We start from the raw sequence: 26,447 nt of genomic DNA, 5'->3' as shown, positions 1-26,447 counted from the left end.
AGAGGTGGTATAGATTGAAAAAGCTCATTTTCTTCATGTTTTTCCCATGTCCCATTGAGTAGATAGATACTGTAACTCATCTAGGGTACTCAGTAAACTTCTTTGACCAAAGCGCTGCATCAAAGTAACGTATTTCCGCTGCTAGGTACGCCCGTATTGATATCCCCTTATGCTTTGAAAGATTATGTGCCCAATGAACGCCAATACTTCCCGCCAAATAAATCCATCGCCTTTACTATCGCATGTGCATTTCCCTGCCCCCCTAAGGAGCTGGATTGTCTTTTACGATGCGCTTGATCTTATTCTCGTACGCGGACTTGTCCTTCTTGAAGAGATTGTAGGCATCGGCTTGGGCAGGAGAATCGGGGTTGGGGGTATCGAGGAGTTCTTGGATGCCAAGGAGGATTTGCTTGATGGTGATGGCAGGCTTCCAGCCTTCTTCTTCGTTCAAAATCGAAAGACAGACTGTGCCAGAGGGGTAGACGTTAGGGTGGAAGAGAGGTGGTGTGAATTTGCCTGTTTGTTTGTTAGTTCTAGATCGGATGTCAAATATGGAAATAATGTGAAGTCGCATACACTTTGGAGGTTTGGTTGGGTATTCTATAAATTGTATATTAGCGCAGATCCATAACTATGTCGTGAATGTGAGTAAAAGGACTTACCATCTGGAAAGATAATATTCAGCTTGAAAAGACCTCCCTCCCATAGTGTGCCAGCCTTGCCAGGTACACCGCAGTCCCAAATCTTCATATCAATGGTGTTCGTGGCGGGGTTGCGAATAGGCTTTGCAGAAAACCCAAATGGATGATCCTTTCGCCATTGCTTACTGTAGATCCCATTAGACTTCGTTCCAGATTTCCAAACTGTGCAAACCTTACCGTTCCTCCGTGAGACGATTGAGACAGAGCGTCATTTTGAAGATGAGGCTGGATTTTGTTCAGGAAAGCGCAACTCAGAATTTGAGATTGGAGAAGACTTTGTCAAACTGGCTATCGATAGAGACCAAAAGCCCAAAGAGTTAATGCTACTTTTTGTATTTCTACAAACGCAGAAGAATAAGTTGTTATGGAAAGGTTTGGTGGTTGCTAGCTACGAGGCTCAAGATTCGTTAATTTATGAAGCGTCCAGACAAGGCAAAAGAAAGAAGTACAATTCACTAGCTCGGAGGACCCCCACTATCAACAATGCCCGACACCAGAATTGACAGCCTCGGCCTAGTCTTCTCATCTCATGATCTTCATGCCTAATGTACGTCGCAAGATGATTTAAATTCTTAGAACCCAATATTCAAATATATAAAGTCTAAGTTTTCGCTGAATATTAGACTACCTAGACATACCGTTTCCGGCGCAATCATACCCCGCACTTTCCACATACTGGCCGTATTCATTTCGGCCTGCAGAAGAATACCCACCTTTGAAGATCCCAGCAAAGGATTTATAGAGTTTCCTCTAGCATCTATTAAACATGGAGTCGAAACCTGGGGATCTCGCGGGACTGGCAGAGTCTTCGACAAAAGCTTTGGTTGGCGAATCAAGTACAGTTTCTGAAACACAGGCTGCGGATGCTACTGCGGCGTGGGAGGACGTTCCAGATCCGGACGAGGATGATTTAGATGATTTAGATGGTACATCATTTGATCTAATGCTAGATATGAAAATGAGATTCTGATAAATTCTTAGACATGCTGGATGAGTTCAACGCTGCGAAGCCAGAATCGAGAGCACCAGCACCAACCTCCACAACAGCAACCTCTGGTCCCGAGAAACCACCCGTCGCGGACGACCCTCTTCTCGGCGGCGGTGAAGAACTCACTGACGATGATTTCGCAAAGCAGTTACAAGCCGGCATGGCCGAACTAATGGGAGAACTCGAGACATCACCAGAAATGCAGGCACAGTTTGAAAGTATGCTGAAGGAGATGGGTGGATTAGGGGAAAATGGACCAGCACCTCCACCGCCATCTGCGCCAAAACCCGGACCTTCCAAGACTAAAACCGCCCCGAGTTCAGCTAGTGAGGAAACATTCCAGGAAACTATTAAGAAAACGATGGAAAGAATGCAAGCTTCTGGGGATCAAGCGACAGCTGCAGCAGCAGAGGACAACTCGGACGATTTACTAGCGGAGATGATGAAGGCTATGGGAGCTGGTGGTATGGACGGAGAGGGCAGTGAGGAGGATTTCTCGAAAATGCTTTTGGGTATGATGGAGCAGTTAACTAATAAGGAGATATTATACGAACCGATGAAGGAATTGGATGATAAATTCCCCGCGTGGTTGGAGAAGAACTCTGCCAGTACTCCAGCAGATGATCTAAAGCGATACAAGGAACAGCAAGTTTTTGTTAGGGAAATTGTCGCTAGATTCGAGCAAAATACCTACAAGGATGAGAATGCTTCGGATCGAGAGTATATTGTAGAAAGAATGCAAAAGGTGTGTATCAGCTGTCATATCATATCGCGGCGCGCTGCTAATTATTTACAGATGCAAGCAGCAGGCTCACCACCAGCAGATCTGGTTGGAGATATGGCTGCAGCGCAAGAAGCTTTTGGGGCTCCAGAAGAAGGCTGCCCAACACAATAAAATACCCATATCTTAGTGATAGTAACTCGTGTATATTAACAAACCAGTGATACCATGACCAATAATCTCAAAATCAAACACCAAATGATTCGATCCATTTACCATACCAAAACACCGACCAGGCCCTAGCCGTTTGAAACACCAACGCTAACAGCAAAACCCTCCAATCTATCATAAACAATATCGTGTCAATATGTATCGGTATGCACCATTATGTACCATATTCAACTCATCTCCGTGTCCATCATTTCATGGTCTCCTGACACATCCATGGACTGGTTATCTTGATACGAGATATACGATTCCTGTTGTATAACGTCCATGAAAATGGCGTCGTAATCACCATCGTCGCTACCAAAGTGGGTATCAGGCGAGGAACTATTGACATGTCGCTCAACATCCATAACAGTCATATTGTGTTGGTCTGAAAAATGTTGGAATTCTCCTCGCGCCCAAGCAGTTGCTTCCTGATCATCAATTGGACCAATTTCTTCGTCGAGTGTCGAGACATTCTCATACGCTTCATCCAGAGTTTGTCTTCTTTCGGCTTCGGTCATAGATGACAACAAAGCGTCTAATTCTTCTTCCTCGTTCCTTGCCACTTCCTCGGCCATGATCTCATCTGCAACCATTGTTAACCCAATTCCAGCAAACTCATTCATGAATAAAGTCTTAGATAGAATAAGCATACCGAGACTTAAATTTCCAGCGCCGTAATCCTGTTGCATCTCCTGCTCATCAGCATCAACAGCCCAGCCCTGCGCATCTCTAGCTTGTCTTTCCGCTCGCCTCCTTTGCTCTGCAATCCAAATAGTTCTCATCATCTCATCATCACCGCCTCTCGCTTTCCATCTTTTATCCTCCGAATCTTCTCTAACCCTTCTCAAGAACAGCTTTCTTCGTGTCTCTCTTCCATCGCCTTGTCCATGCAATAACGGATTCGTCTTCGTTATTCTTTTCGAAAATGCACCTTCTCTATTCGGTGAATGTTTGTTTGAATTAGAGTGGGTTTTATCAGGACTTGAGGTTTTGGAAGCACCAGATTCAGGTGACATCATGAAACTAGTTTGAAAATCTCCAGCCTGCTGTATCCTCGTTGGTAAATTCGCGTTGCGGGGCTCCAGCGGCGATACGGGCGGAGAAGATCGTAAAGGTGATGAGGATAATGGCGATGGTACATGAGGTGAATAATGGCGTAATTGCTTGTGTGCGCTCACAGGAGTCTGCAACATACTGAACATGATGGTGGGATGCTGTGTGGATGGAAATGGAACTTATGATGTTCTTCCATGCCAATTGATATACTAATGAGACAAAACGCGCCTGCAGGCGGACGCGACCCGCGTATATGGCCCGCACCGCTGATTGTCCAATTGAGGTAGCGATTGGTAGAGATTACGTAAGCGGACTCGTTCTAGAATTTCGGTCTGCTTTTATGGTCGCTGCAACCGCGGTTCAGATCAGAGGAACGATGTTGGAATTAATGTTGGAATTTTTGTGTTGAGGCTTCGCTATTTTCCCAGAAATGATTTCGACATCACCTTTCTTGCAATCGAAGCACATCTTAATGCCTAATTCTTTGCATCCATCGATAGCATTTGCTACATTTTTCTGATATTCAACAAGCCAGATATCTTCAAACATCCAGATATTCGAAGTTAACTAGAGGTCCCCCTCTATCAACCTGCGGAGAGCCTCGAACTCAGCCCTGCTGAAGAAATTTCCGCGCTCTTCTGATCAATAATATCACTCAGCTGTCTAGGCATGGTTTTCTCCAACCTACCCTTGCAGAGTGACCATAAAGATGAACCTCTGCACCCAAATTAGAATGGAACTACCTGGATGCCGAGCGATATTAAGTTTTTGTCAAATTCCTGTCAAATGAAGAGTTCTGGGCGCCTGTGGGGGGCGAATTCTCTTGGCTTCTTAGGCGGTTGGCAGTATATTTGTTATATCGTTATCCTTAAGAACAGGTCTTCGTACGTAGCCTTCCAACAAAGTGTCATCTTTTGGGGAAGCACTTCAGTGCTTCTCAAAATTCGCGCGCACTATACTCTTTATGCAACGTTTGCCGACGCTTCGAGCGTATTTGGCGATAGTCTATTGTCTGGCTAAGTTTGCGTGCTTAAGTAATCACCTAATCCATTGTGTATCTTGCTCTACATGTTTGATTTCTGGTTCATGTCAGAAATCGTGAGACTGTTGGAGACTGTCACTGCCAGTGTGTTATTGGCATATTTAATATTCGCTATTTTGATGATTTGCTGGTTTCTCATCCTGAATGGGTTCGGGGCTGAGAGGATGGTGACCTCTGAAGTCTGAAAATGGTAGACGATGAGACGGCATGAAGTACACAATCGATATCCGATTTGGTATCTCCTAGCCATAGCTCCTACCATTTTTCTTTGTACTTGCGTAAGTGGTTGAGGAGAAATTTGGTTGTAAGAGGTTCAGCAAAGTAACCCGGGGTGTATGTAAGTATCATATGGCAGAGTATTTGACTCATTGTTGACCTTCTATGCTACATATACCCAGGTTTACAATATTCTGCCACATACGACCATAGACTGAAGAGAATTGGGCATCCCGTCCGCTCTGCCATACACAAGCTTCAGATCGGTGGATTAGTAGTTGGGTGGGTGACCACCAGCGAATCCCCACTGTTGTATGTTTTTGCTTTTTTGGAATGATGGGTCTTTTTGGGTGGATTGCCAACAGAAAGAAGGATGAGAAGGATGAGAAGGATGAAAACAGCGGGTGCTAGAGCTCTGTTGCGCAACGGAAGGGAAAGCACTGCCAATAGCCCATCTGTTGCATACTATAAGGTTCTTGAGTACGAAATGATTGGTAGCTACTTGAGTGGTCTTTACTATTGCCGTTATAAGTGCTTTTTGTCTCGTCCAAGTGGCAACACAAACTCGGTCACTATGAAGAGTACTCAAATAGTGGTCAGAAGCATATTCTTCACATTTTCTAGAGGATATACAATTAATCTTTTGCTATGTATAGATGCAACTCCGACCATGGTACGCTGCATTGTCTGTTTTAAATCTCATTAATTATGATATTGACTAGGTAGTTAGATCCATCTTTCTCGTCTTCTGGTTCTATTGAATATGCCAACCCTATATCTTCCTCGTACAAGCGTCTCATGAACTATCACCCGGCCCGATACAATCTTGCTTGAATTATCACTGCTTTATGGCATAAGTTCTTCTATACACATCGTTCACATTCTCCAAGTAGTATGTTCCAGGAGCCAGGAAGTTCACATCGCCAAGAGGCTTGAAATCCTTAGCTCCGTATGCATTCTTCCGGAGAGAACAAGCCTTGTGTCAAGTTAGTATATTATCTAAACGGACTGAAAGCTAAAGTCTCACCTCTTCGTACTCTTCGGGCGTCGCGATGTGTCTTTGCTTAAGACGATCCATCAAATTGACTTTTTGGACCAGGTCTGTAAGATCACCGGTAATTTTCATACCAAACAGTGAGCTGGCAATGCCACTTCCAAACTAGATGGTGGATTCGGGTCAGTAAAATGCTTTGGGGGGTTGAAAAAAGATGAATCCATCTACTCACACTGAACAAGCCGATGGTTTTGCCTTCTGCAGCTTTGAGATCAATGTTGCTTATCAAGCTAATGAGAGAAAAGTACAAACTTCCTGTGTACATATTACCGCATAAAGAAGGGCCAGCAATGCACGGCTCGACACGCTTCTTGAACTCATCCTTTGTGATTGACACAAGAGTCTTTTCCAGCGTCTTATCCTTGAGAGACTCCGAATGGCTCAACTTGCGAAGTTCATCGGGAATACCTACCCACTCAGCATCATCGGTCGATATGAGACAGTCATTGTACTTAAGTCGACCGAACGATTTAGACACTAATTTGCAGTTTGGAGTATGGAATGCCATGTAATCGAAAAGTTCAAGAACCTTCTTGGGCACGCTGCTGGGCTCATCGCAGTTGCGTTTGCTTCTAGCCTTAATTCGCTCAAGTAGATTCTTGTGGCATGCATCCAAAGCGCCAATGTAACAACCGATAGATTCATGGCCGTTCACAATAGGAAACTCGACTTTAGTATCCGGCTTGTAGAAATCATAAGCATGAGTCATGTAGACACCTTTCAAGCCCGGATCGAGAGATAACAGTGCATTTGGACCAACAAGCATAGCAACCAGCTCCTCCAGTTGGTCGAGAAGCGGCCTCTTTGTAGAGGGCTATATCGGATGCAACAACAATGGCATCTCGACCATCCCATGAACGAGACTCTACCCAATTGACCGCATTGAATAGGGCATTCGTACCACCGTAACAGGCGTGTATCGTGTCGATTCCTTCGAGACTTGTGTTACCATGTGGCTCGAATAAAGTAGTGAGAACTGATTTGACAGATTTGGCTTTGTCGATGGGTGATTCAGTTCCGACTTCAAGACGCCCAATAGAATTTGGGTCAATGTCGAATTTTCGGAGGAGTGAAGAGACAGCTGTTAGAGCTAGGGAACAGACATCTGGTAAAATTCGTGAGTATTGCATGATGCTTGAATTGGCTGATGAGTTTCAATGGTACGAACTTACCCTCTCTATCGGTACAAAAGTTCATATACTGAAGGCCCAATCCAATGGTATATTTACCAGCCGAAACACCTTGATGTTTTTCAAACAATGTTTGATCCAAACACTTTTCTAATCAGCATCATGAAGTAACTTTCGTGGGAGTGCTTGGAAATTTACCTGTGCTGGGACATAGATTTCCATGGCTTTAATGCCAACGTTCTTGGGGTACGCCATTTTGTGACTATTTCAGCTAAACAGATGTTTCTTCAAGGTAGATTGGAAATATAAGAGAGATGGAAGTGTATGAATTTGAAATCTAAGACTTGAGCGGCCTCTATTAGTAGTCGTCGCTCTCCAATAGCACTTCTTTCATCGATGAGAGTTTTGAAGTCTGCTAAGCCTGAGATAGTTAGGCGGGACATGAGGGGGCTTAGCGGTCGTTAGCGCTGACAACGACCTCGTGGAGATACCCTGCCGATGCAGTATGTCTTTTCGGGTTTGGACCTATTTTCACTTGCAATAAGGTGATGGCTGGTTGAGATATGCTACTATTGTCAACAGGGCGGAAGTAGTATTCCAACATCTGCTTCATACGAGATTATAGATGAATGAATATAGAAAGTCGGAGATGTGATAGTAAAATGTGATTCCTCTTCTGAGTCATCAATCTACAAAGCGCAACATTTGAATTCACCAAATCCAGTCCATCCAAAAATATCTCTCCCATTCTGTTAGAGAATATCATATACAGATAAGAATTTACTTTTACTTGCTGACCAACTTCTCTTTTTGCACTGCCTTTTGCACGATACACCTGAACCAAACTGTACCCTGAATGAGATGAACATCTGTATCTTATAGTACATTGCAACATCCAGGAACCGTTTCAGGGGTCCGGCTCACCAATGATCTCCCGAGAGTACCGGACAACCGGATGAGCGGCTCGTGTGTTTTGTTACACATACCAAAAGGATTTTGTTGAGCTTTTCCAGTTTTTGCCTGTTCCTCAGCCATTGGTCAATCCATGACGCGCTGAGCCATCTCATAAAATATTGTGAAATAAACTCTCATGACGTCGCGATATACTCAAGGGTCAAATAATCCCTGGTCTGCTGAAAGATGAAACTTAAGTGGGGTCTTTATCCGAACCCCAGCCCCATAAAATAAAAGGGGAAGCTACCCCCGCCATCTTCGACACCTCAAAGAGGAAATCATGGAAGTGTGAACCAATTTATGAACATCCATATTGCATATCTCCAATCATTTCAAAGCTTCTTGAATAAATTGATAGGTCACGGTCTTTATGGACTCAGTTAGACTGCACACGAATTGAAATTCTAACGCTGTCTTTATTGTTGAGACGAAGAAGTTGTAAAAACAGCTCACTTAAAGCACCTATCACAAAGCCACGATTGTGCAGAATCATAGTTACTTATCAAATTGTTATTTAGCAGCTAATCTTATTACTGCTCGTCTCATATCCTCCAAGCAAATCCATAAAACGATTGCATACAGAGAAATGATTTACCAAGAAATATGCTCAATATATAGGCATAGCAAGACTCGAACACACATCTTCCGTACTCACGATAAAGCTCTCTGATAATCTGATCTTTGTCGTCATCAGCAAGGAGCTCTCTACATGTCTTAGCTGCACAAGACAAGTAGATTGCTTCGAGAAACTTCCTCGAACTTCAAACACTTGGGAAGTGAGTCATACTCAAAGCGGTTTTTTGGTTTTCGATCTATACTCCTGTGATCTGTCTGTATATTCGTACTCATCTTTGGTGATACTTGAGTTAATCTAGTCCAATGTACTAACAGTGGGGGCTAGGTGCAAGATCCCTAGGGTTAGGAAGGGATGTTGTGAGATTTGGGAAGGAAGTATCACCCGGAACACACGTCATACTTCTTTATTTGCATGGAAAGAGTTTAAGTTGATTGTATCTCCTATCCTAGAGACGTGAGATGATAAAATTGACAGTCAAGAGTATGGAGACACGATGAGACTAAGCGAAAGATGATAAAACAGAGCCTAGAAATCATGGTCAAATGACATATACTGCGTCAAATAGCAGTTGCATTGTAGAGAATCTCTTTCGAGTCTAGAATTCTTGATTTATAATACCGTATAAAATCTTCCCAGAATTTGTTTCCCAACAATGTATTCACATCTTTGATTCACAAGAGTGTGTTCCATATCGCATGAGATTGTTTAGAGCTATCAAGTTTTGGACAGATGAGACAATCACTTTTATTTTTAGAATGCTGCAAAAGTCAGACATAACTAGACTATTGCTGCATGCACGCAAAATATCTGCGATGAGTTCACTTTCAGTCTCGTTTCTACATTGCACTTCGCATATAGTATGCATTTTAACTAGACCATACCTTCTACCATTCTTTGTTTGATGTTTGATCTCAACATGCTGCATTCATTACATTGAATGACCAGGTGATCCCGTCATACGATTCAAAAAGTCTCGCATGATTAAATAGATGAAAGAAACAGATTGAGATTTCTCATTGTCAAAAGCCCATCCAAACATACATACATACTAAACAAAAAGCATTGAAATAGAAACCATTGAGCAGACCAATGGCAAAAAATGGAGATGGATAGAATCGAACTATCGTCTCATATTCTAAAGATGAAGTCACTACTCATAAGAATTGCTCGAAAAGCACATACCTATGAATTGTCCGAAAGACGCGCAACTTAGCTCGAAAAGCCCACCTCATGATACATGTCTTACCACTGGACCATATCTCTAATATATATTGATCTTCTCGTCAATATCGATCAATATGCCACTGGAAGGAGAAAAGCTTCGAAGCCTCGACTTGAAAATCTCAGAAGCAAAACCCCCAACTACCATCTATTTGGGAATACAAATATTCCACACCTTGGTGTCACGAGAAAGATAATAATAGAGATGGATAGAATCGAACTATCGTCACCTGTGCTCACGGCAGGGTCAGGACCCACGCATCCCGAGAGACTGCGCTGGCTCATCCAACCCAAGCTATGTGGCAGGTGTCTTAACCACTAGACCACATCCCCTTCAGCTTTGATATCCTTCTTTGGCTTGCGTTATCCTATACAACTTGGTGGCTTATATCTAGAATAAAGGGAAAGGGAAATAATAAAGCATTCTGTTGGTCTGTTAACTTGCCTCGAAAGGCAAATAAAACCAGCAGCCATGCACTCCACAATTCCCCTTCCTCTGCCCCTCGTTTCCATCCTTCGTTTCACTTTCCACCCTAGAATCTTCCTTAAAATCCAGTTTCAGAGGAGAGAGAAAAATAGAAAGAGAGATGGATAGATTCGAACTACCGTCAAATGATCTCACGGCAAATCTTAGAGAATCGTGCCGAGTCGCTAGTAGCGCCTTCGGCCTCTCTACCCTGAGATTTAACTCCGAGAAAGATATCTTATCCACTAGACCACATCTCTTTTCTAATCTCTTTGGTTTGTCGAATGTTCATAAAGTGTATGTAGTGTAAAAATGACAGCATCTAGGATTTTCTTCACGCAACTAGTAGAAGATTCCACCTTTGAAGGTCATGGTTTTACAGAAACATTAGTTAAGATTAAGCAAGTTTGACCTAAATACCCAGGTTTGTGTTGTCATGAGGCTCACGATTTTCAGAATATCATGCGGTCAAGACAAAGCTGTTGTGGTTTGCCCAGTTTCACCAAAAACACATAAAAGGTTATAGGTAGAATTTAATTCTGTCTCTTAAAGATAAAAAAAATTCAACATAGATGAAAACTGAAGGTTTAGAACTACAAATCCTCCTGAAGTATCTTTCTACATAACAAGACTACACAGCAACCTCGCCCCCCCCCCAACCAAAGTATACTTTTCTCACTTATTGAGAGTAGATCAAGTCTCACCATTCCCAGGCGTACCCTTCTCTTTCTCAACCCGACTGTCAAGAACAATGTTCGAAAAATACATAATAGTAGGAATTTGCTAATAGCCACACACCTAGCGACTAATTCAACAATCTAAATCTTGTATATCTTGCAGCGAATGAGACAAAATACCCAACTAATTCCCCAATCAATGGAAACACTATTGAGAATGAAGCGGCATTTGTCGCGGATGCCACCACTTGGCATTGATGTTAATTGTACAGTCGTCGCAATTGATTAAGTAGTCATAACAGACTCGTATAGTTGTTATCAGACGATAAAGATGAACTTATACTATTATACCAAGCAGATGACGTGTATCGATAATTCGAAGATATTTCTGTATTTACAAATAATCCTCCCTATTGATCTGTGAGTATACATAAATGTCTGAAAAGGGCGAAGGATCTTGAGTTATAAGTGGCTCCGTGAGTTTATTTCTCTCCAGTGTGTACCTAGCATAACTCTCGTCTTTGTTGTGATATTTACCAAACATAGCAAGTGCTTCTTCATTTTCGACGGGGAAGGTGGAGACATTCCACCAAAGACATTCCATGAACTCTGTCTCGAGGACTCGTTTATCTGACAATCCTTTCCAGATCCCCTCCACTGAACGCTTGTTCGAGTAAGTGGAATGAAGCTCTAGAAACTTTTCTATCAAGTTTGGCAGCTCCATACTGTACCAGCCGTCTTCTGGGAATAGCTCATCGGGCTCAACAGGATCGGTCCCTCCACCGGGGTAAAATCTACCAGTTTGCATGATAATAGTAACTTTCTTGTTAGAGACCCGCTGTCCCAACAATACAAGAATTTCCTCTAAAGTCGGGTTGATATTGTCGACGCAGCCATATTTGAAATCATCTATGAGGGTGGCAAAGTCTGGATGCCTAAGGTATATTTCTTCATTTGAAAGCTTCAAAGGATGGTGGATACGCTCTCCACAGTAATTTTGCCACACTTGATCGGGTCGCTTGCCACATACCTCCAGCATTGCAAGAGAATTTCGATTGTCAGTACCAATGGTCTTCAGCCAATGAACAACAGGATCCCAGTTATGATCTCCCTCAAAAGAAAGTGTGTTCCTATTATAGAAAACTATGGCGGGCTCGTGGCTCACCACCTTGCTACAGAGCAAAAGATCGATGGTGAGAGTAGAAAGGCTAGTGAATGTCTCCTCGTGGCTAACAGCATTACGAGGTGGACGAGGGTAATCAAACCCAGGAGCAATATATTGAGCCAATTCTTTGCAGGTATCTTGCTCCATGATATTGCAGTTGAATCTTCAAAGTCGTAGATCAGCTTACAGATTAACCGAGACGTAGCTTGAAGTGTAGCTGAGAAGCCATATTAGCACAGAGCAGAGATGATGATAAATACTACGCCGTATAATGAATAATAAATGTCAGTGGGTCTTAGTCCTGAGGCACGGTCCACCCAACTGTCACCCTTGAGGCTTGAACCCCTTGTACCCCTGAAAATCGATCCAAAGAACAGTCCACAAAGCTTCGAAAAGGGTACGAAACTAATCTGGTAGCGAAACGTAGTCTCGAATGATCGGTGAATATTATTTATCCAGTTTCTCCAGTTCAAAACACCTTTTATCTACAACACCACGCCACCATATAGCCATATTCAAAAAAGTTGTTAAGAGTGGCATAACAACAATCCTTCATCATGCCGCCAGTAGCTACTTCTACGATTACAACCTCGGGATCAACCACCCCACGATTAAGAACCAATGGAGCAGGAGGTGTTTCAGAAAAGAATGAAGATGCCCCTCCACGACAAGATATTGATGTGAAAGAACATGATTTCTTTTGGACATATACCGAGGAACCTCATCGAAGCAGACGTTTAGCTATCATTAAAGCTCATCCTGAGGTAACTATCTATCTCAATTCCCTATTATTATCCCTCAATCAAGAACAGATACTAATCCCATCCCTATAGGTAACTAAACTCTGCGGACCTGAACCCCTCACCAAATATGTCGTTCTCCTCGTTGTATCAATCCAGGTCCTCTGCGCCTACCTCCTCCGCAATACACCTTTCCTCTCCTGGAAGTTCTTCCTTACTGCCTATATCATTGGCGCAACCGCAAATCAAAATCTATTCCTCGCCATCCACGAAATATCTCACAATTTGGCATTTAGAAACCCAAATTTGAATAGGGCGCTGGCGATTTTTGCAAATCTTCCTATTGGAATTCCTTATTCTGCTTCTTTCAGAGTACGTTTACATCTATCAAACCCCTCCAATTTCCCAAAAACTAACAAATCCCCAGCCATACCATCTTACCCACCACAAATCCCTCGGCGTCGACGGTCTAGACACCGATCTCCCCACCCGCTTCGAAGCCCTGTTCCTCGATTCCCTCCTCGGAAAAGCCTTCTTCTGCACCTTCCAAATCCTATTTTACGCCATCCGCCCCATCTTCGTCTACGCCGTCCCTTTCACCTCCATCCACATCATCAACATCTTCGTACAAGTCGTCTTCGACATCCTCCTCGTAAAATCAACCAATTCCTACAATTCCCTCTACTACCTCATTCTCTCCGCCTTTTTGGCCGGTTCCCTCCACCCCTGCGCCGGACACTTCATCGCCGAACACTACGTTTTCGAGCGTCAGCCCCTTGCGGCCCGCGACCCAAAAACCGGTGTCGAAATCCCAGAAACATTTTCTTATTATGGTCCTCTCAATTTCTTCACCTACAATGTTGGATTGCATAATGAACATCATGATTTCCCCGCTGTTCCGTGGACACGTCTACCCGCCCTGCACGAGATAGCCAAGGAGTTTTATGCAGAGTTGCCAAGACATGAGAGTTGGATTTATGTGATATGGCAGTTTGTGTGGGATAAGGAGGTTGGAATGACGTGTAGAGTTAAGAGGAAGGAAGGAGGAAGGAAAGTCGGAGGCTGGACACAGCAGGAGATCCAGGCTTAGATTTCTACTTTTTATTTTCTTTTAGATTTCAGACAGAATGGGATTCGAGTTTTAGAGGATTCCTTCTACGAGTGGAAGGAGGGACGTAATCCTTGATTTGAATTTGTATATACGATTATGAGATGAGAAGAGATGAGTTATAGAATGCAGTTTTCGGCGTACACATACTTAAATTTCTTCAAATATACTAGAGATACTTGATATCAATTGTCACTTCTGCAATTGTCTTTCGCAACTTAACTGAGATTTTGTACCTTACCTCACTAACTACCTACTGTGTATCAAATGTAACTCGCTACCATTCATTCCAGCACTCCATTGTCTACTCGCTCTCTGTCGCTACATACATCCGATACCATATTACCGATTTGGTTCATTCCAGCATAACCCAGCCCAGTCCAGCCAGATCCAGGTCTTCTGGCCTCTTCCCCATCTCTCTTTCCTTCACCCATGTTTTTGGGCGAACACTTATGTGGAAGCCTCCACACACCGCAACAAAAGAAAGAAAACGTAAAGGAAAAGTAAACTATGTCAAAAGGCTGAACTCGTCTGAAAAAAGCAATAGAATACAAGTGGTACATTCGTAATGCAAAAGCTGTGGCGAGAGGAAATCGAAAACGAAAAGAAAAAATCAACAGCAAGGAAAATGTAAATGATTGGAGGAATCGTCGTAAAATTAGAGGGTTCTTCTCTTGTACTTATACTTTCACAAAAGTACAAGAAGAAGAACGAGGTCTAGAACCCAAGAAACCAGTACCTAAGAGCAACAGCACCCGAGAGCACCAGAGACACCCAATATTGATTATTTCGCTTCGTGTCTGTCCTCTTATACAATAATGGAAGAGAGAGGTGCAACGCTATAACCCATCAAAGCCAGAAACCACAACCCAAAAGTCAGAATGCGAGCAGACAAGCACACCCAACTTCAGGTTAAAAGAACAGGTATGCGAGTAAGAAGCTTAGCAAACATAGAGCTGCGACAATTTGTACAGGTACACCCTCTACACCTTGCAACTTGGTAGCCATTTCATTGACTGTCTCATTTGACGTTTCCCCATTTGCCACTTTTCTCATTCTCATACCACCTTGTTCGGCGTAGGATGCGATAGTCTTCTTCGCTTCGATGAGTTGGGCTTGGAGTTCCTCAACGGAGGTAGGCATTCCGGTTGGGGCGGTGACTGCGGATGCATTACTTTCTCTGCCGGTACTAGCTGCGGGGTTGAAAGCAGAAGAGCGAGCGTCGCCGAGGTTGCGAGTGCCGATTGGCTCGTCATTGATACTGACGGAGGGGGCTGGGCCTGAGTTCCCTGGTACGACACGGTTTGCTGCAGGGGTGAAATGTTCTTCGGGAGATACTGATCGATAGGCTGGAGGGGCAGTGTCTGGGGTTGAAAGCTAGAGATGTTGGTGTTAGTCAATTCCGTTTCCTCGGGGATGGTACACTAGGAACCAGAACATACCGCACTATTTGCTCCATTCACACCATTTCTCAAAGGTGTATTGGCTGCTGCTCCTGTCGACTTTGGTGGGAGGAAAACAACTCGAATCTTCTTCTCTTGGATATCCTTCTTATCTGCTCGGTCGACATGCTATATGAAATACAGTTAGTGTACATCCATGTGAGGGAAAGTCCCTATAGATTATATATCGTGGGTACTGTACGTTTGAGGGCGAATCAACAAACTCCTTATCTGGTGTGATCTCGACAGACTGAACTAGGAATTTATCTCTGCACTTCGCATCGAGAGGTGGCTCATCCTTCATTGCCTGTAAAAGAACTATGCCAGCAAGATTAGCCCGAGCCACGTCCTGTTTGCCATCCTAATCGGCGCATACCAGTGACATCTATGCTTCTTCCCGGCTCCAATTTACCAGAGTTTGGTCGCACGCAGTATCTATTCGCAAGTATTAGAACGATATTTCGAAGGTGTGAGGTGTAGTAGAACCAACTGTTTGGGCGCAGTGGTCTTGACCTGTTGAAAATAAACCACATTAGCACTTCTAGAACGGCCAACGACATAGTAGCAGATTTCCCTACCTTGAAACCAACAGGAGTACGATTAGGATTTCTGATTCTCAATGTTTGCGACACCTCAGTGGTAAAAGGACCTGCCACACGTTAGAATTCCCCATCTCGTGTCTTTCCTTTCCTCGGAGTAGAATAATTTATGATAGCGTACGGTGAAAGCCAAGCTCTTGCGAATCGATTTCGACGGACATGATGGGCGTATTACTATTGTTGGATCAAAGTGTTCAAAGTCTTTGTGAGGTTGTGGGATTATGCCAGAATAATATTTGTAAAGTTGAGGAATTATTTATTAGGATGGGGTGTGTTTCGCTCGAGGTGGTTGATATGTAATGACGAGGGTCCGAGAGTGACAAAGAAGGTGATGGGTGGTCGTTTGTCATTCCCTGTTGGATTATTGCGGCCAATACATATGATACATAGGTAGACGGGTAGATGGATAGATGAGAAGAGTCTCGTATGTAGGTATTTGGCAACTTTTCAGAAACAAATAACAAATTGTTAAGAAAGGGGTGAATGATGATTATTATTTGATTAGTTTGATTACCTCCAGCTACCTATGATAATACTGGATTGGCATTTATACCTGTTTTTACGAATAATGAAAAAAATCATGTCTTAATTTGACTCTAATTATTTTCATGAATTTTGCCATTCCTGTCGATCAAACTTCCAATGTCTTCAATCAATAGTCCAAGTCAAGCGGGCAAATGAACGAGCAAAAGTACCTGTAATGTATAGACTCTAGAGTGAGTAAGTATACCATTTGGCCGGAGATGAACATCTGGACTATTCGGCGATAACTCGAGTAGTGGATTATATACACTCAGCTACTCCGAGAAGTGTGTGTGTGTGTATGTGTGTGTATGTATATATGTGTGTATGTATATATGTGTGTATGTATATATGTGTGTATGTATATATGTGTATATGTATACGGGTAGGTGGAAATCTAACGTCATTGAAAGATTCATATCTAATCAATCAATTGGATCCTTTATAGCCTCTGTGCTATTCAAACATTCCATCACATTCCGGGTGAAGATGTATAGGTGCATAGATACAAGTGTATATATTGCTTCAATTCAATCTAGAACATTCAACTAATCCATTCCATACCTTATTTCTACCTGGCTTCGAAGCTTCCTTATTATTATCATTGATCTTCATATATAAATAAATACGGCAATTCAAAGAATTCCAGTCAGTTAATCAATCAAATAGATATCGAATACATTCACCCCATATTTAGTGCTTTCTAGTACGGCCCACCTATCATTATATTATTCCGCATAACCCTGAGCTCTTGCATCTCGTCATAATAATACTCGACATAATATTCCCGACACTTTTACAAAGACACAACTTTCATACAATTAACTTACAATAAACCAACAAACCGAAATACTCAGTAAAGATGTCTACACCAAGCGATCTCCAACAACTTCTCGACATGGGCTTCGACAAGGAAAAGGCCGAGATTGCAGTCAAGAAGACGGGCGGATGTATGTATAATTTCCAACTTGCATATCCCTTGTACATGATCTATGTAACCCCGCATACTGACTATTTACTACAGTAAACGGAGCTTTACAATGGCTTGAGGATAACCAGGACAAGAGCATCGAGGAAATCCGAAGTGCAGAAGCTGCTGCAGCACCAGAATCCGACGAAACAAATCCCAACATCGAGCCAGCGCCACTCAAGGATGGGGAAGAGGCAAAGTCGATGGTCTGCACCGATTGTGGCAAGAAGTTCCGTTCGATGATGCAGGTTCAGTTCCATGCTGAGAAGACGTAAGAGTTCCCTACCACACCTTTTCATGCGAGCATTTACTAATACGATTCCATAGTCAACATGAGAACTTTGAACAATCTACAGAAGAAATCGCCCCCTTGACCGAGGAGGAAAAGCAACAGAAGCTCGCAGAGCTCCGAGAGAAGGCAAAGGAAAAGAGGGCAAAGCAAGCCCTTGTTGACAGAGAAGAAGCTAAGCGCAATGAGGTTCGTTTCTTACTATTCCTAAAGATATCTCGACTCCACAACTGCCCCTCCACATCCATCTACCCCGCATCACACTAACACGTTATTCTCCACAGCAAATCCGAATGAAGTCCACAAAGGAAGTCTCGGACGCCAAAGAGAAGCTAGCAAAGGACCAACAGATTAAGGAGGCACAGGCTAAACGTGCCGAGAAAGCCGCTGATGTCCAGGCCAAGAAGCGCATCCAAGAGAAGATCGCCGCCGATAAGGAGGAACGTCGCTTGAAGGCCGAAGCTGCCAAAGCTCTCCGCGAGGGTCGTGCTCCTCCAGCACCAGCAGCAGCTCCAGTAGCCGCCCCTGCGGCTTCATCCGGCGCTCCAAAAGTCCACACCGAATCTCGATTGAGATTACAAACCGCCACCGGGGTTATGACAAAGACCTACCCGGTCGATACCACCCTCTTTGAAATCTCCCAGCAACTCGAGGCCGAGCTCGGCTCGGTGACTAGTTTCACCATGACCTACCCGAAGAAGACCTTTGAAGGTCCAGTCGATTTCGGGAAAACCTTGAAAGAGGCTGGGTTGATTCCTTCTGCTGTCCTGATCGTTAAATAAAGAACAGACTGAAAGGGGGCATCGGGGGGAGGTCGACGGCGTTCATGGAACGAAAACATGCATGGTTGGTGTTTGGGCGTGATGGCGTGGAACAATTATATGTAGAGTTCGTTAAAAGAGACTATTATTCTCTTGGTGCATCTTTTATACATAACAGATTAGGCACTTTATATGTCAAAAAGCAAGCGGAATTTGAATATCAGCGAGCATTTTCGATACTTCACTGCCCTGAATTTATGCAGAGTGATCTTGTGAATGATATTGTGCATAATGAATATGAACTTGCCTCGAAACCATCAAACTTGGTCCCGCATTTAACTGCCGGTATTGAGATGGCCAAGTTTCAACCTCTTATTGCACGTAGCAAGAGTTATGTCAGTGTCCTATTAATTTCCATTCGCATCTACAACAAGTGAGCATATGGATAAGTTTTGCAATCGATCAGTCAAAAGAAGCAACAATAACATGATATGAATTCTGCGAATAAACATGTCCTATGATATCTTAAAGCACTTTTCACAGCACAACCTGATGAATCCTTAACTTGGCCCTGATCGGCTACCAACAAGCAATGAGCGCAAAAGTGTGCTTGCCCAATGTACAAGAATACGCAGCGAACTCCAGATATAGACAAACCCCGTCATTGTGGAAAGTGCCTTGCTTGGCATGTCCATTCCATCCATTTCCAGCCCATCCTTCGACCCATCATAACGCCTCTGATACCAATCAACTACTATTTTCATTATCAGATCCCATCTCCATGTCGATGCCTCATGTACGTGTTTCGTCCTGCTATAGGAGCATTTGCTTCGAAATCTACATCCCATTCAACCTCTGTCTCTTCGCATCCCCATTCCCATGCTCATCCACCGCCATTCCACTACCATTCGTCTGTAAATCTGTCAGCGGAGCTCTATTCGCTTCCGGCATCGGCCTCTTCATCATCGTAGGTGGTTTATAACTGTTCCTATTTCCCATATTCATCGGACTCGGGCTACCAGGCGCACCAATTCTTCTCGTGGTATCTAATTGTGAATTTCCCAAATTTATATTCCTGTTTCCAGCGACAACTGGACGAGAAGCTGGCTGAGCTTGTGGTGGACCAGTAGTAGGAACTTGAGCCTGAGACGCAGGAACGGGTTTCAAGTCGCGGGATAGTGGTTTTGAGGACTTCTGGTCAACGCCTGGTGTACGCCGAATAGATGGTGATTCGAGGTTGGGGTTGAAGGCAGGGAGGTTGAGGTTCGCGGGGGGGCTTGGGAGGGTGTGTGTTCTTGAGGAAGGAGAGATGCAGCGCGAGCAGAGGTAAAACCAGCTCCTGGTGGAGGCATTTCATCGGTTATGTCATTGGTGCGAGATGGAGATGGGGGACCGGATGCTGTTTGGGGTTGAGGTTGAGGTCTATTGGGTTGGTTTAAAACGCGGCCAGGGAACGCGTTAACAAGATTAGCAGGACGATTGGGTTGGACTAGATCTTGAGGAGCCCGAGTATTAGGTCCTGCTGCGCTGATCGATCTTGCGAGACCTGCATTGGGTGTTCGTGGTGCCGGTGGAGGATGATTATTGCGAGTGATCATTGGGTCACCAGCTTCTGGTGGTCGATTTGGTTGAACTAACGGTCCACTCTTGATCATGGGAACTGGAGGTCCCGAGGGCCCAGAAGTTCGGCTTTGGTTTGGTAGCCCTGTATTTCCCGAGGGCACATTGTTACTGTTTCTGGCATTGTTGAGATGGTGTGAAGCAACCCGTGGGGGAGGAAGTGCAACTTCATCTGGGTGAGCATTCGGATCTGCAACGTTGAAGTCGGCATCGTCAAAGTCTGGAAATCATCAGCAATGTTTTACTTTATGTAATTAGTATCCTTCATACCTCCGAACTCATCATCTCCTATCAATGTGTCATCGCCTAATTCGATCGTTAGTTGTATATTTTGCCACCACATTTTCAAAACATACCTGATAAGCTTGTACTCGCCGGTCCAGGACCCTGAGCCTTTTCCGCGACCTTTGGTGCATCAATCTCTTTCTTCGCGACTATTTGTGGAGTAAACGTCGAATGTCTGTGTAGATTCTCGACGTCCCACTTGACAGGCTGGACCTTAATCTTCGTAACCTTGGCCAGATAATCCTTATCATAGATGCAATTACCCAACACATTCCCAAAATTTCTCAATGCCCTCTTCAACCCATCTGTCGTCCCCTCTTTCTTCGCCTTCTCAAAGGCCGCCGCCTTGCCCTTACAGTTCTCGATATGTCCATACCCACATCTTCATGGAAAGTGCCATCCTTCAACGTAACTCTAACAATGACCGAGAGTCCTAAACTAACTTTTAAAGTTGTAGCATTTTCGTCCACAAAGTCTACTTGTGTCTCGATGATCTGGCTCGACCAGCCATTGAATCCGAAAACCTCGTTGGCAAGCTGAATACATTTCTCCGCTGCGATATAATGCACCTTATTTCCCGACGGTCCTGCTCGCGATGATATATATTCGGGTCCTAGTTGTTTCTCTAGTCTACTTTGTAATGTAGCAATCTCTTGTGCTGTGTATTCTGATATGCGCGGTTTGACCTCTTCGAATGGGTTCGCGATCGCTCGTCCACTGTGCTGTTCGCCTGGACTGAGGATTGTTAGTTGCTGTGTCGAGAAACTCAATCAAAGATACGTACGCAGGCATTTTGATGATTAAAGCTCAGCAATCGTTTACTTGTCAAACTTCATAGGGGCTAGAAGGTAGATTAACTATGGTATTATGTCGCGACAAAATTGATGGTGTATTGTATTGTTGATGATGGCGATGGAGCTCAAAGTCGCGTCATACATCTTTGATACACGCTAAATCCACGGTATCACGTGTAGATAAATGCACCGGTCGGCAATTGGCTCTCACGGTCATATCAGATGATAAAAAGGCGGGACTTCAGATTGTTATGGTATTGTATGATCTCAAAATACTGACCATTCTCCCTATGTTACTAAAGTGAAAATGACAAATGAATTACGCCTATTGAATTATTGCCACCACCAAAGTATCCTCCACAAATGTACAAATGAAAAAACCTATCCCTCAAGTACCATAACTCCCCAACCATGCTTCCCGATGGACAGTGAAAGGAAATTGGGAATCTTCGTAATCTTCGTGATTATTGCCGTTTGTCGATGACCATGATTAACACAAGACGCCTGTGCGGTAAAATTCCCTCTAATGCCCCTAAGACTCATCGATCAATTGATATGACCTCCTCTATCCCATATGTACGAACACTCCTAGTATCAAAATGACCCGAACCAAGAAAATATGATTTGAGTCTACCAGCGAGCTCCTACTGGTACACTCTGATTAGCACCATAGCGACCTGAAAGGAGTTGATTGCGGATAGAATCTGGATCTCCAGAGCTACCTCCCATCCAACCAAGGTTTGTACCAAGTGCATCGACTGCCATCTGCATCTTTCCTCCACTCTGATCATTATGCCTAGCAAGTGTTTGGTCCCATCCACCAGAATGAAGCTGAAACCCTCCCCCACGCTTAGAGGCTTCACTGATCACCAAAGCCCAAGCCCTTGAAATTTCATCGTACGCATTGTCCTTGTGATGTTTATGAGACTGACTGTCCCAGTTCGGAAGACCATGAACAATTTCGGTGGCACTATCGAGGAAGCTGAGAGAAGTAGCGGTTTGTTGTTCGTTCGGTGGGAGGTAATGCGGTGTGAAATCGACCAAGGCATCAATAAGATTTGTGAGCTGTTGCTTAACTCGATCGTAGGCATAATCGGATCCAGGACTGCCACCGTAAGGAAAAGCTTCCCGTAATTCGTTTTGGTATTTGTGAAGGACGCCAAGAGTGGATTCTACAGATGGTCTTGGTGCTGAAGTGACAATTTCCGAGCCGATCTCTGGGTGTCTTTCGCAGATAGTTTGAAGAACCGCTCTCAACGACTGAGCATCTAGGGTTTCGAGAAGACGAGGGAGGTTGAGAGGTCGGCCGGTAATTTCGTTAGCTCGAACTTTCTTGGAGGGTCGGGGGATTTGTCGTGCGGCCAGGGCGGGGCTATTTGTAGGAGAAATAGACATTTTATCATCGAGTCCATCGTCATCGGCTTTTCGTTTTCGACTGCCCATTCTGAGGTTTGTGTGCGGAGAGACTGTAATTCGTTGTCAGTATTAAATGTGAGAATGGTCGCAAAAGGGGGGGTTCCTTACCTGGAGTGTGAATGGGGTTACGGTGAGGTGATGAAAAGAACGACGCTTGAGTTGGAAGCAAAACGTTCATCTTCGCCGTAGAAAAATAGTGATACAATTTTGCTTCCAGTCTGAGTAGCACTCTAGTTACTGGCTTTTTCGAGAAGAATATTTGATGTATGAAAGACAAAAATTGCTTTCTTGAAGATGTAAGAAAGTAATCGAGGTCTGTTGTTAATGGATTCGGGTAACCAAGACTACCAAAGAGGCGCTATAATAGCTCCGACGCTAACACAATTACACAGCAGCAAAAATGAAGTGTTCCCGGTGTCAGCACAACATATAAAAAATACCTCTTGTATAAAAAAGTGTGATTATGAATGTTCCAAGGTTTAAGATTTGCATTGTGTTTGAGTAAAATGTTGCATTATCACGTTATATTTACAAGATGTTTTATATAAACCTACCAGGTGGGTACGCTCACAAAGAGCCGTACTAAGCTGGCTAGTATCGATCCTAGTATCTACTAGAAGTTTAACTACCTACTCGGGTTCTTCTTCGTTCATCCATCCTATTCCAATTTCGATCACAAAAAAGAAAAAGTCTTCATAAAGGAGCAGACGAGAGGGATACTCGAGAGAACCTGGAAGTTAAGCCTGCCATTCACACGTGCTGTGCAACCATTCGTCCCCACAAAATGGGCTGCAAAAAGCTGCAAGCAAGCAAGCATTTTGATCCGATATTACTCCATCCTTTATTAGTGGTGCTTCTACCGTTCGCTCTATTGGTATGCCTACTAGGGAGGTAAGGTTAGGAATGAACTTGTTGCACATGGTGGCTACAGTATGTACCGGTTTCTACAATATGAAATTTCGATCTATTCTAGAATTATCAGCTTCCTTCGAGTTCCTACTAATGGGATCATCACCTGTTAGTGCACAGAGTAAGATCTGCGGTACGGTATCTACTAATTTTGGGTCGATGACCACTCCTCCTGAATCATCTAATTCCATATAAGGTTATCTAATAGATTCATTAGCCACCACTGCTAGGTAGAATCAACAGCATGGGCTCTACGCTCTTTTGTGGCTGATGAAAACCCTCATGTTGAAGATGTACGATGTACAACTTATGAGGATATTAGAAGACATATTCACCAACCGATGGATTCAATTTCTGTGATTTCTGACAGGGTCATTGTTAGCTAGATGGTGTATTTGCCACCCTTTCGATTTACGGCTAGGCGGGAAAGGAGAGGCCGAAAACACTCATCTGAGTGGGTCTCCTAGGACCTAGGTATACTTGAAATTCCTAAACATAAATCACTTCATTCGTCACTTCTTCACCAACGTTACATGCATTGGGAGCAACCGGCGAGAGATGCGGTATAAGACGCACTCAGAAATGCACGAGAGAAAAAGACAAGAAGCATCGGGTCTAAAAGGTGCAGTAGTTGGCATTCTTTGCAAAAACTCTGTCTGCAAGGTTTTTGTAAATGCTATATACTGCTTCACAGTCCAGTGTCGCCTCTAAAGACAGACATATTCAGAATTTGGGAATATGCAACGTAGAGTCTGGAAACTAGAAGCTCGAGATACTAATCAGAGGAGATAGTAGCTCATTGTGCTTATATCCCGTTCCAAAATCTTGTTCGTGCAAATTCATCTCTCCTTCACGAACTATCTTCTCGACCTTCTTGATCAAGTCCTGAAATACGACCTCCTCGTAGCTAGGAGACCAGAAGTGTAACACCACGCTTACAACCAGTGCGATTGTGACACCAGCAGGTATTACAGCCGCCGCCATACCCAAAGCTTCACTCAGACTCGGATATCGAAAAAGTTGAAATACAACAACACAGATGATGAAAAGAAAGATCGTATACTGTTGATAGGAGTGATGTGAATTCGCTCTGTACATTGACATAGAGCATATGCCGTACATGAGGACCACGTAAACAAAAGTTGTGGAGCTTGGATGATCGATACTTGGGAACCCTGTGAGATTGCGCTAGTATAGTGTGGGAATTTAGCAAGCGAACAACGTAAGTAACGGAACGACACAAAATAGACTTATGTTCTTACATGCAATATCGTCCCCTTCATCGTTGGTAATGAGGCCTGTACGATGTATCTCGACAATGCATACGACGAAACGATCAGTCCGGGTACTGCGCAAAGATTGATGCATATTCGATTCCTTCGATGATTGCTCTGCAATGCTGGAGTTCGGTAGGAACGCACAATTTGCCGGTGGTCGATATTGCATTTTGCATGTGTCGACGTATCGTGCCAACGGGCTTCGTTGTCTGCAAACCAATGTTTCTTCGTCGCAATAACTCTATAGACAGAACTTTGCAAATTATCCTTTTCTCCTTCCTGGTTTCCGCAGAGTTCATTTCTCCAGACGTTGATGAGCCTGATCAGGTCAGCAAAACGATTTCGTGGGTGTTTTCTGGCGATTAATGGAAAGCCATCGTTCCCAACGAAAACTTTCCCTGTGGAAGATGGATAGGTTCTTCCAATTTGAATGTATTGTGTGACCTCTTCGGTTGGTAGCAAGGCAGCTTTCCACAGGGATTTATAGGGGTTTTCAGTATGAGGGTATTGTAGGAGCTTTCCAGTTGAAAGCAAGGCAGTGTTTCCTATGAGGCCAGTACAGCTTCTTGTAGCATGAAGGTACCGAAGGAACTCTTCGGTTGGTAAAAAGGCAGTGCTTCCCATGAGGGTAATACAGTTTCTTTCAGTATCACCCTTAACAAGTGCAATGTGGATTCTGCTATATTGTTTTATTCTTTGTCTTGTGTTGTCAAAGTTAGCCATACCTCCTTTCGCATAAGAAATGGGTGTATGATCATGCGAGTGATGATATTCCTCTCCCTTCGAAGGCCAGCTATCACGACTTTGAATAAATATAACGACACGGCGCGATTTCAGGCAGGCAGTAGTGACGTCGCTGTTGCTCTTCTGGATAGCGAGCTGGGTAGGCTCCGTCCAAAACATCATGAACCCCAGGCCCATTCCCCCAAAATCTGGACACGATGCCTGACAATCTATGTTTGTCGATGGCAAATTGGTGAAGAGGCTCGACAAAATTGTGAATCGTTCTGAGAAGCAGTCTGCACGAACCAAATCAGTGTACACTCTTCACATTCTGTATATTCTCCCTATTGTCATTCTGCGGATGATAATTCCACGTACCAATATTCGATAACTTGCAAGGAAGAATCTTTGAGGATATCCTGATTCTACGATAGCTGGATTGTAAATCGATGCGAGAGGGTTCGAACGACTTGATAAGTTGATTACATATGATAAGGCTTGCTCAGCCTCAATGTTACCCTACCCAATCTAGTCGTTACCTCCAAAGATGCTGCCCACATTACTGACAAAACGCTCACCTCTCGCACCGGGTATATCTTCTTTCCACTATCATCTCCTTCACGCAGCATATAACCAGCTCACTCCATTGCTGCCAGTCTATTATTCATCATTTCATCAACTGCGTGACGAATCACTATATTATTAACAGCGGAATAGCCTCAAGCTCTTGCTAAACTGCCACGGCTGGATTTGGAGTCAAGGAAGACAACACACCCATCCACATCGGTATGCTTAGCATTCTACCAAATGC

General features: G+C 43.8%; 11 protein-coding genes across 11 annotated transcripts; 4 read left to right on the top strand and 7 right to left on the bottom strand.

Moving 5' to 3' along the window:
* Positions 1-262: 262 nt before the first annotated feature.
* Positions 263-913, bottom strand: Bfra_010906 (putative sumo conjugating enzyme protein; the record flags this gene model as incomplete). Its single annotated transcript, XM_037341236.1, has 4 exons — positions 263-516; positions 577-600; positions 663-826; positions 879-913. The coding sequence occupies 4 exons, from the start codon at positions 911-913 to the stop codon at positions 263-265; spliced, it is 477 nt and encodes a 158-aa protein (XP_037188655.1).
* A 554-nt stretch (positions 914-1,467) lies between these two features.
* Positions 1,468-2,584, top strand: Bfra_010905 (putative pex19 family protein; the record flags this gene model as incomplete). The annotated part of the gene is made up of 3 exons (XM_037341235.1): positions 1,468-1,627; positions 1,683-2,434; positions 2,486-2,584. 3 exons carry the CDS (start codon positions 1,468-1,470, stop codon positions 2,582-2,584), a joined length of 1,011 nt encoding a protein of 336 aa, XP_037188654.1.
* A 224-nt stretch (positions 2,585-2,808) lies between these two features.
* Bfra_010904 (uncharacterized protein) lies at positions 2,809-3,825 on the bottom strand (the record flags this gene model as incomplete). Its single annotated transcript, XM_037341234.1, has 1 exon — positions 2,809-3,825. One exon carries the CDS (start codon positions 3,823-3,825, stop codon positions 2,809-2,811), a length of 1,017 nt encoding a protein of 338 aa, XP_037188653.1.
* A 1,503-nt stretch (positions 3,826-5,328) lies between these two features.
* Positions 5,329-5,659, top strand: Bfra_010903 (uncharacterized protein; the record flags this gene model as incomplete). Its single annotated transcript, XM_037341233.1, has 2 exons — positions 5,329-5,532; positions 5,594-5,659. 2 exons carry the CDS (start codon positions 5,329-5,331, stop codon positions 5,657-5,659), a joined length of 270 nt encoding a protein of 89 aa, XP_037188652.1.
* A 116-nt stretch (positions 5,660-5,775) lies between these two features.
* Bfra_010902 (putative hydroxymethylglutaryl- synthase protein) lies at positions 5,776-7,376 on the bottom strand (the record flags this gene model as incomplete). Its single annotated transcript, XM_037341232.1, has 6 exons — positions 5,776-5,913; positions 5,965-6,096; positions 6,164-6,708; positions 6,752-7,096; positions 7,164-7,266; positions 7,320-7,376. 6 exons carry the CDS (start codon positions 7,374-7,376, stop codon positions 5,776-5,778), a joined length of 1,320 nt encoding a protein of 439 aa, XP_037188651.1.
* Positions 7,377-11,410: 4,034 nt separating this feature from the next.
* Bfra_010901 (uncharacterized protein) lies at positions 11,411-12,328 on the bottom strand (the record flags this gene model as incomplete). Its single annotated transcript, XM_037341231.1, has 1 exon — positions 11,411-12,328. One exon carries the CDS (start codon positions 12,326-12,328, stop codon positions 11,411-11,413), a length of 918 nt encoding a protein of 305 aa, XP_037188650.1.
* A 410-nt stretch (positions 12,329-12,738) lies between these two features.
* On the top strand, positions 12,739-14,011 carry Bfra_010900 (putative dihydroceramide delta -desaturase protein; the record flags this gene model as incomplete). Its single annotated transcript, XM_037341230.1, has 3 exons — positions 12,739-12,945; positions 13,015-13,293; positions 13,349-14,011. 3 exons carry the CDS (start codon positions 12,739-12,741, stop codon positions 14,009-14,011), a joined length of 1,149 nt encoding a protein of 382 aa, XP_037188649.1.
* Positions 14,012-14,941: 930 nt separating this feature from the next.
* Positions 14,942-16,231, bottom strand: Bfra_010899 (putative msp domain containing protein; the record flags this gene model as incomplete). Its single annotated transcript, XM_037341229.1, has 7 exons — positions 14,942-15,406; positions 15,472-15,600; positions 15,674-15,789; positions 15,848-15,906; positions 15,962-15,984; positions 16,050-16,120; positions 16,192-16,231. 7 exons carry the CDS (start codon positions 16,229-16,231, stop codon positions 14,942-14,944), a joined length of 903 nt encoding a protein of 300 aa, XP_037188648.1.
* Positions 16,232-17,454: 1,223 nt separating this feature from the next.
* On the top strand, positions 17,455-18,633 carry Bfra_010898 (putative ubx domain-containing protein; the record flags this gene model as incomplete). Its single annotated transcript, XM_037341228.1, has 4 exons — positions 17,455-17,542; positions 17,617-17,833; positions 17,890-18,040; positions 18,136-18,633. 4 exons carry the CDS (start codon positions 17,455-17,457, stop codon positions 18,631-18,633), a joined length of 954 nt encoding a protein of 317 aa, XP_037188647.1.
* A 3,308-nt stretch (positions 18,634-21,941) lies between these two features.
* On the bottom strand, positions 21,942-22,905 carry Bfra_010896 (putative nuclear envelope protein cut8 protein; the record flags this gene model as incomplete). Its single annotated transcript, XM_037341227.1, has 2 exons — positions 21,942-22,777; positions 22,836-22,905. 2 exons carry the CDS (start codon positions 22,903-22,905, stop codon positions 21,942-21,944), a joined length of 906 nt encoding a protein of 301 aa, XP_037188646.1.
* A 1,490-nt stretch (positions 22,906-24,395) lies between these two features.
* On the bottom strand, positions 24,396-25,816 carry Bfra_010895 (uncharacterized protein; the record flags this gene model as incomplete). Its single annotated transcript, XM_037341226.1, has 2 exons — positions 24,396-24,824; positions 24,899-25,816. 2 exons carry the CDS (start codon positions 25,814-25,816, stop codon positions 24,396-24,398), a joined length of 1,347 nt encoding a protein of 448 aa, XP_037188645.1.
* Between the last annotated feature and the right edge of the window lie 631 nt (positions 25,817-26,447).

Source organism: Botrytis fragariae (genome assembly GCF_013461495.1).
Source record: "Botrytis fragariae strain BVB16 chromosome Unknown tig00000223, whole genome shotgun sequence".
Classification (NCBI taxonomy): Eukaryota; Fungi; Ascomycota; class Leotiomycetes; order Helotiales; family Sclerotiniaceae; genus Botrytis; species Botrytis fragariae.
Note: the sequence above shows the minus strand (reverse complement) of the source record. Positions and strands in the feature narration are given on the sequence as shown.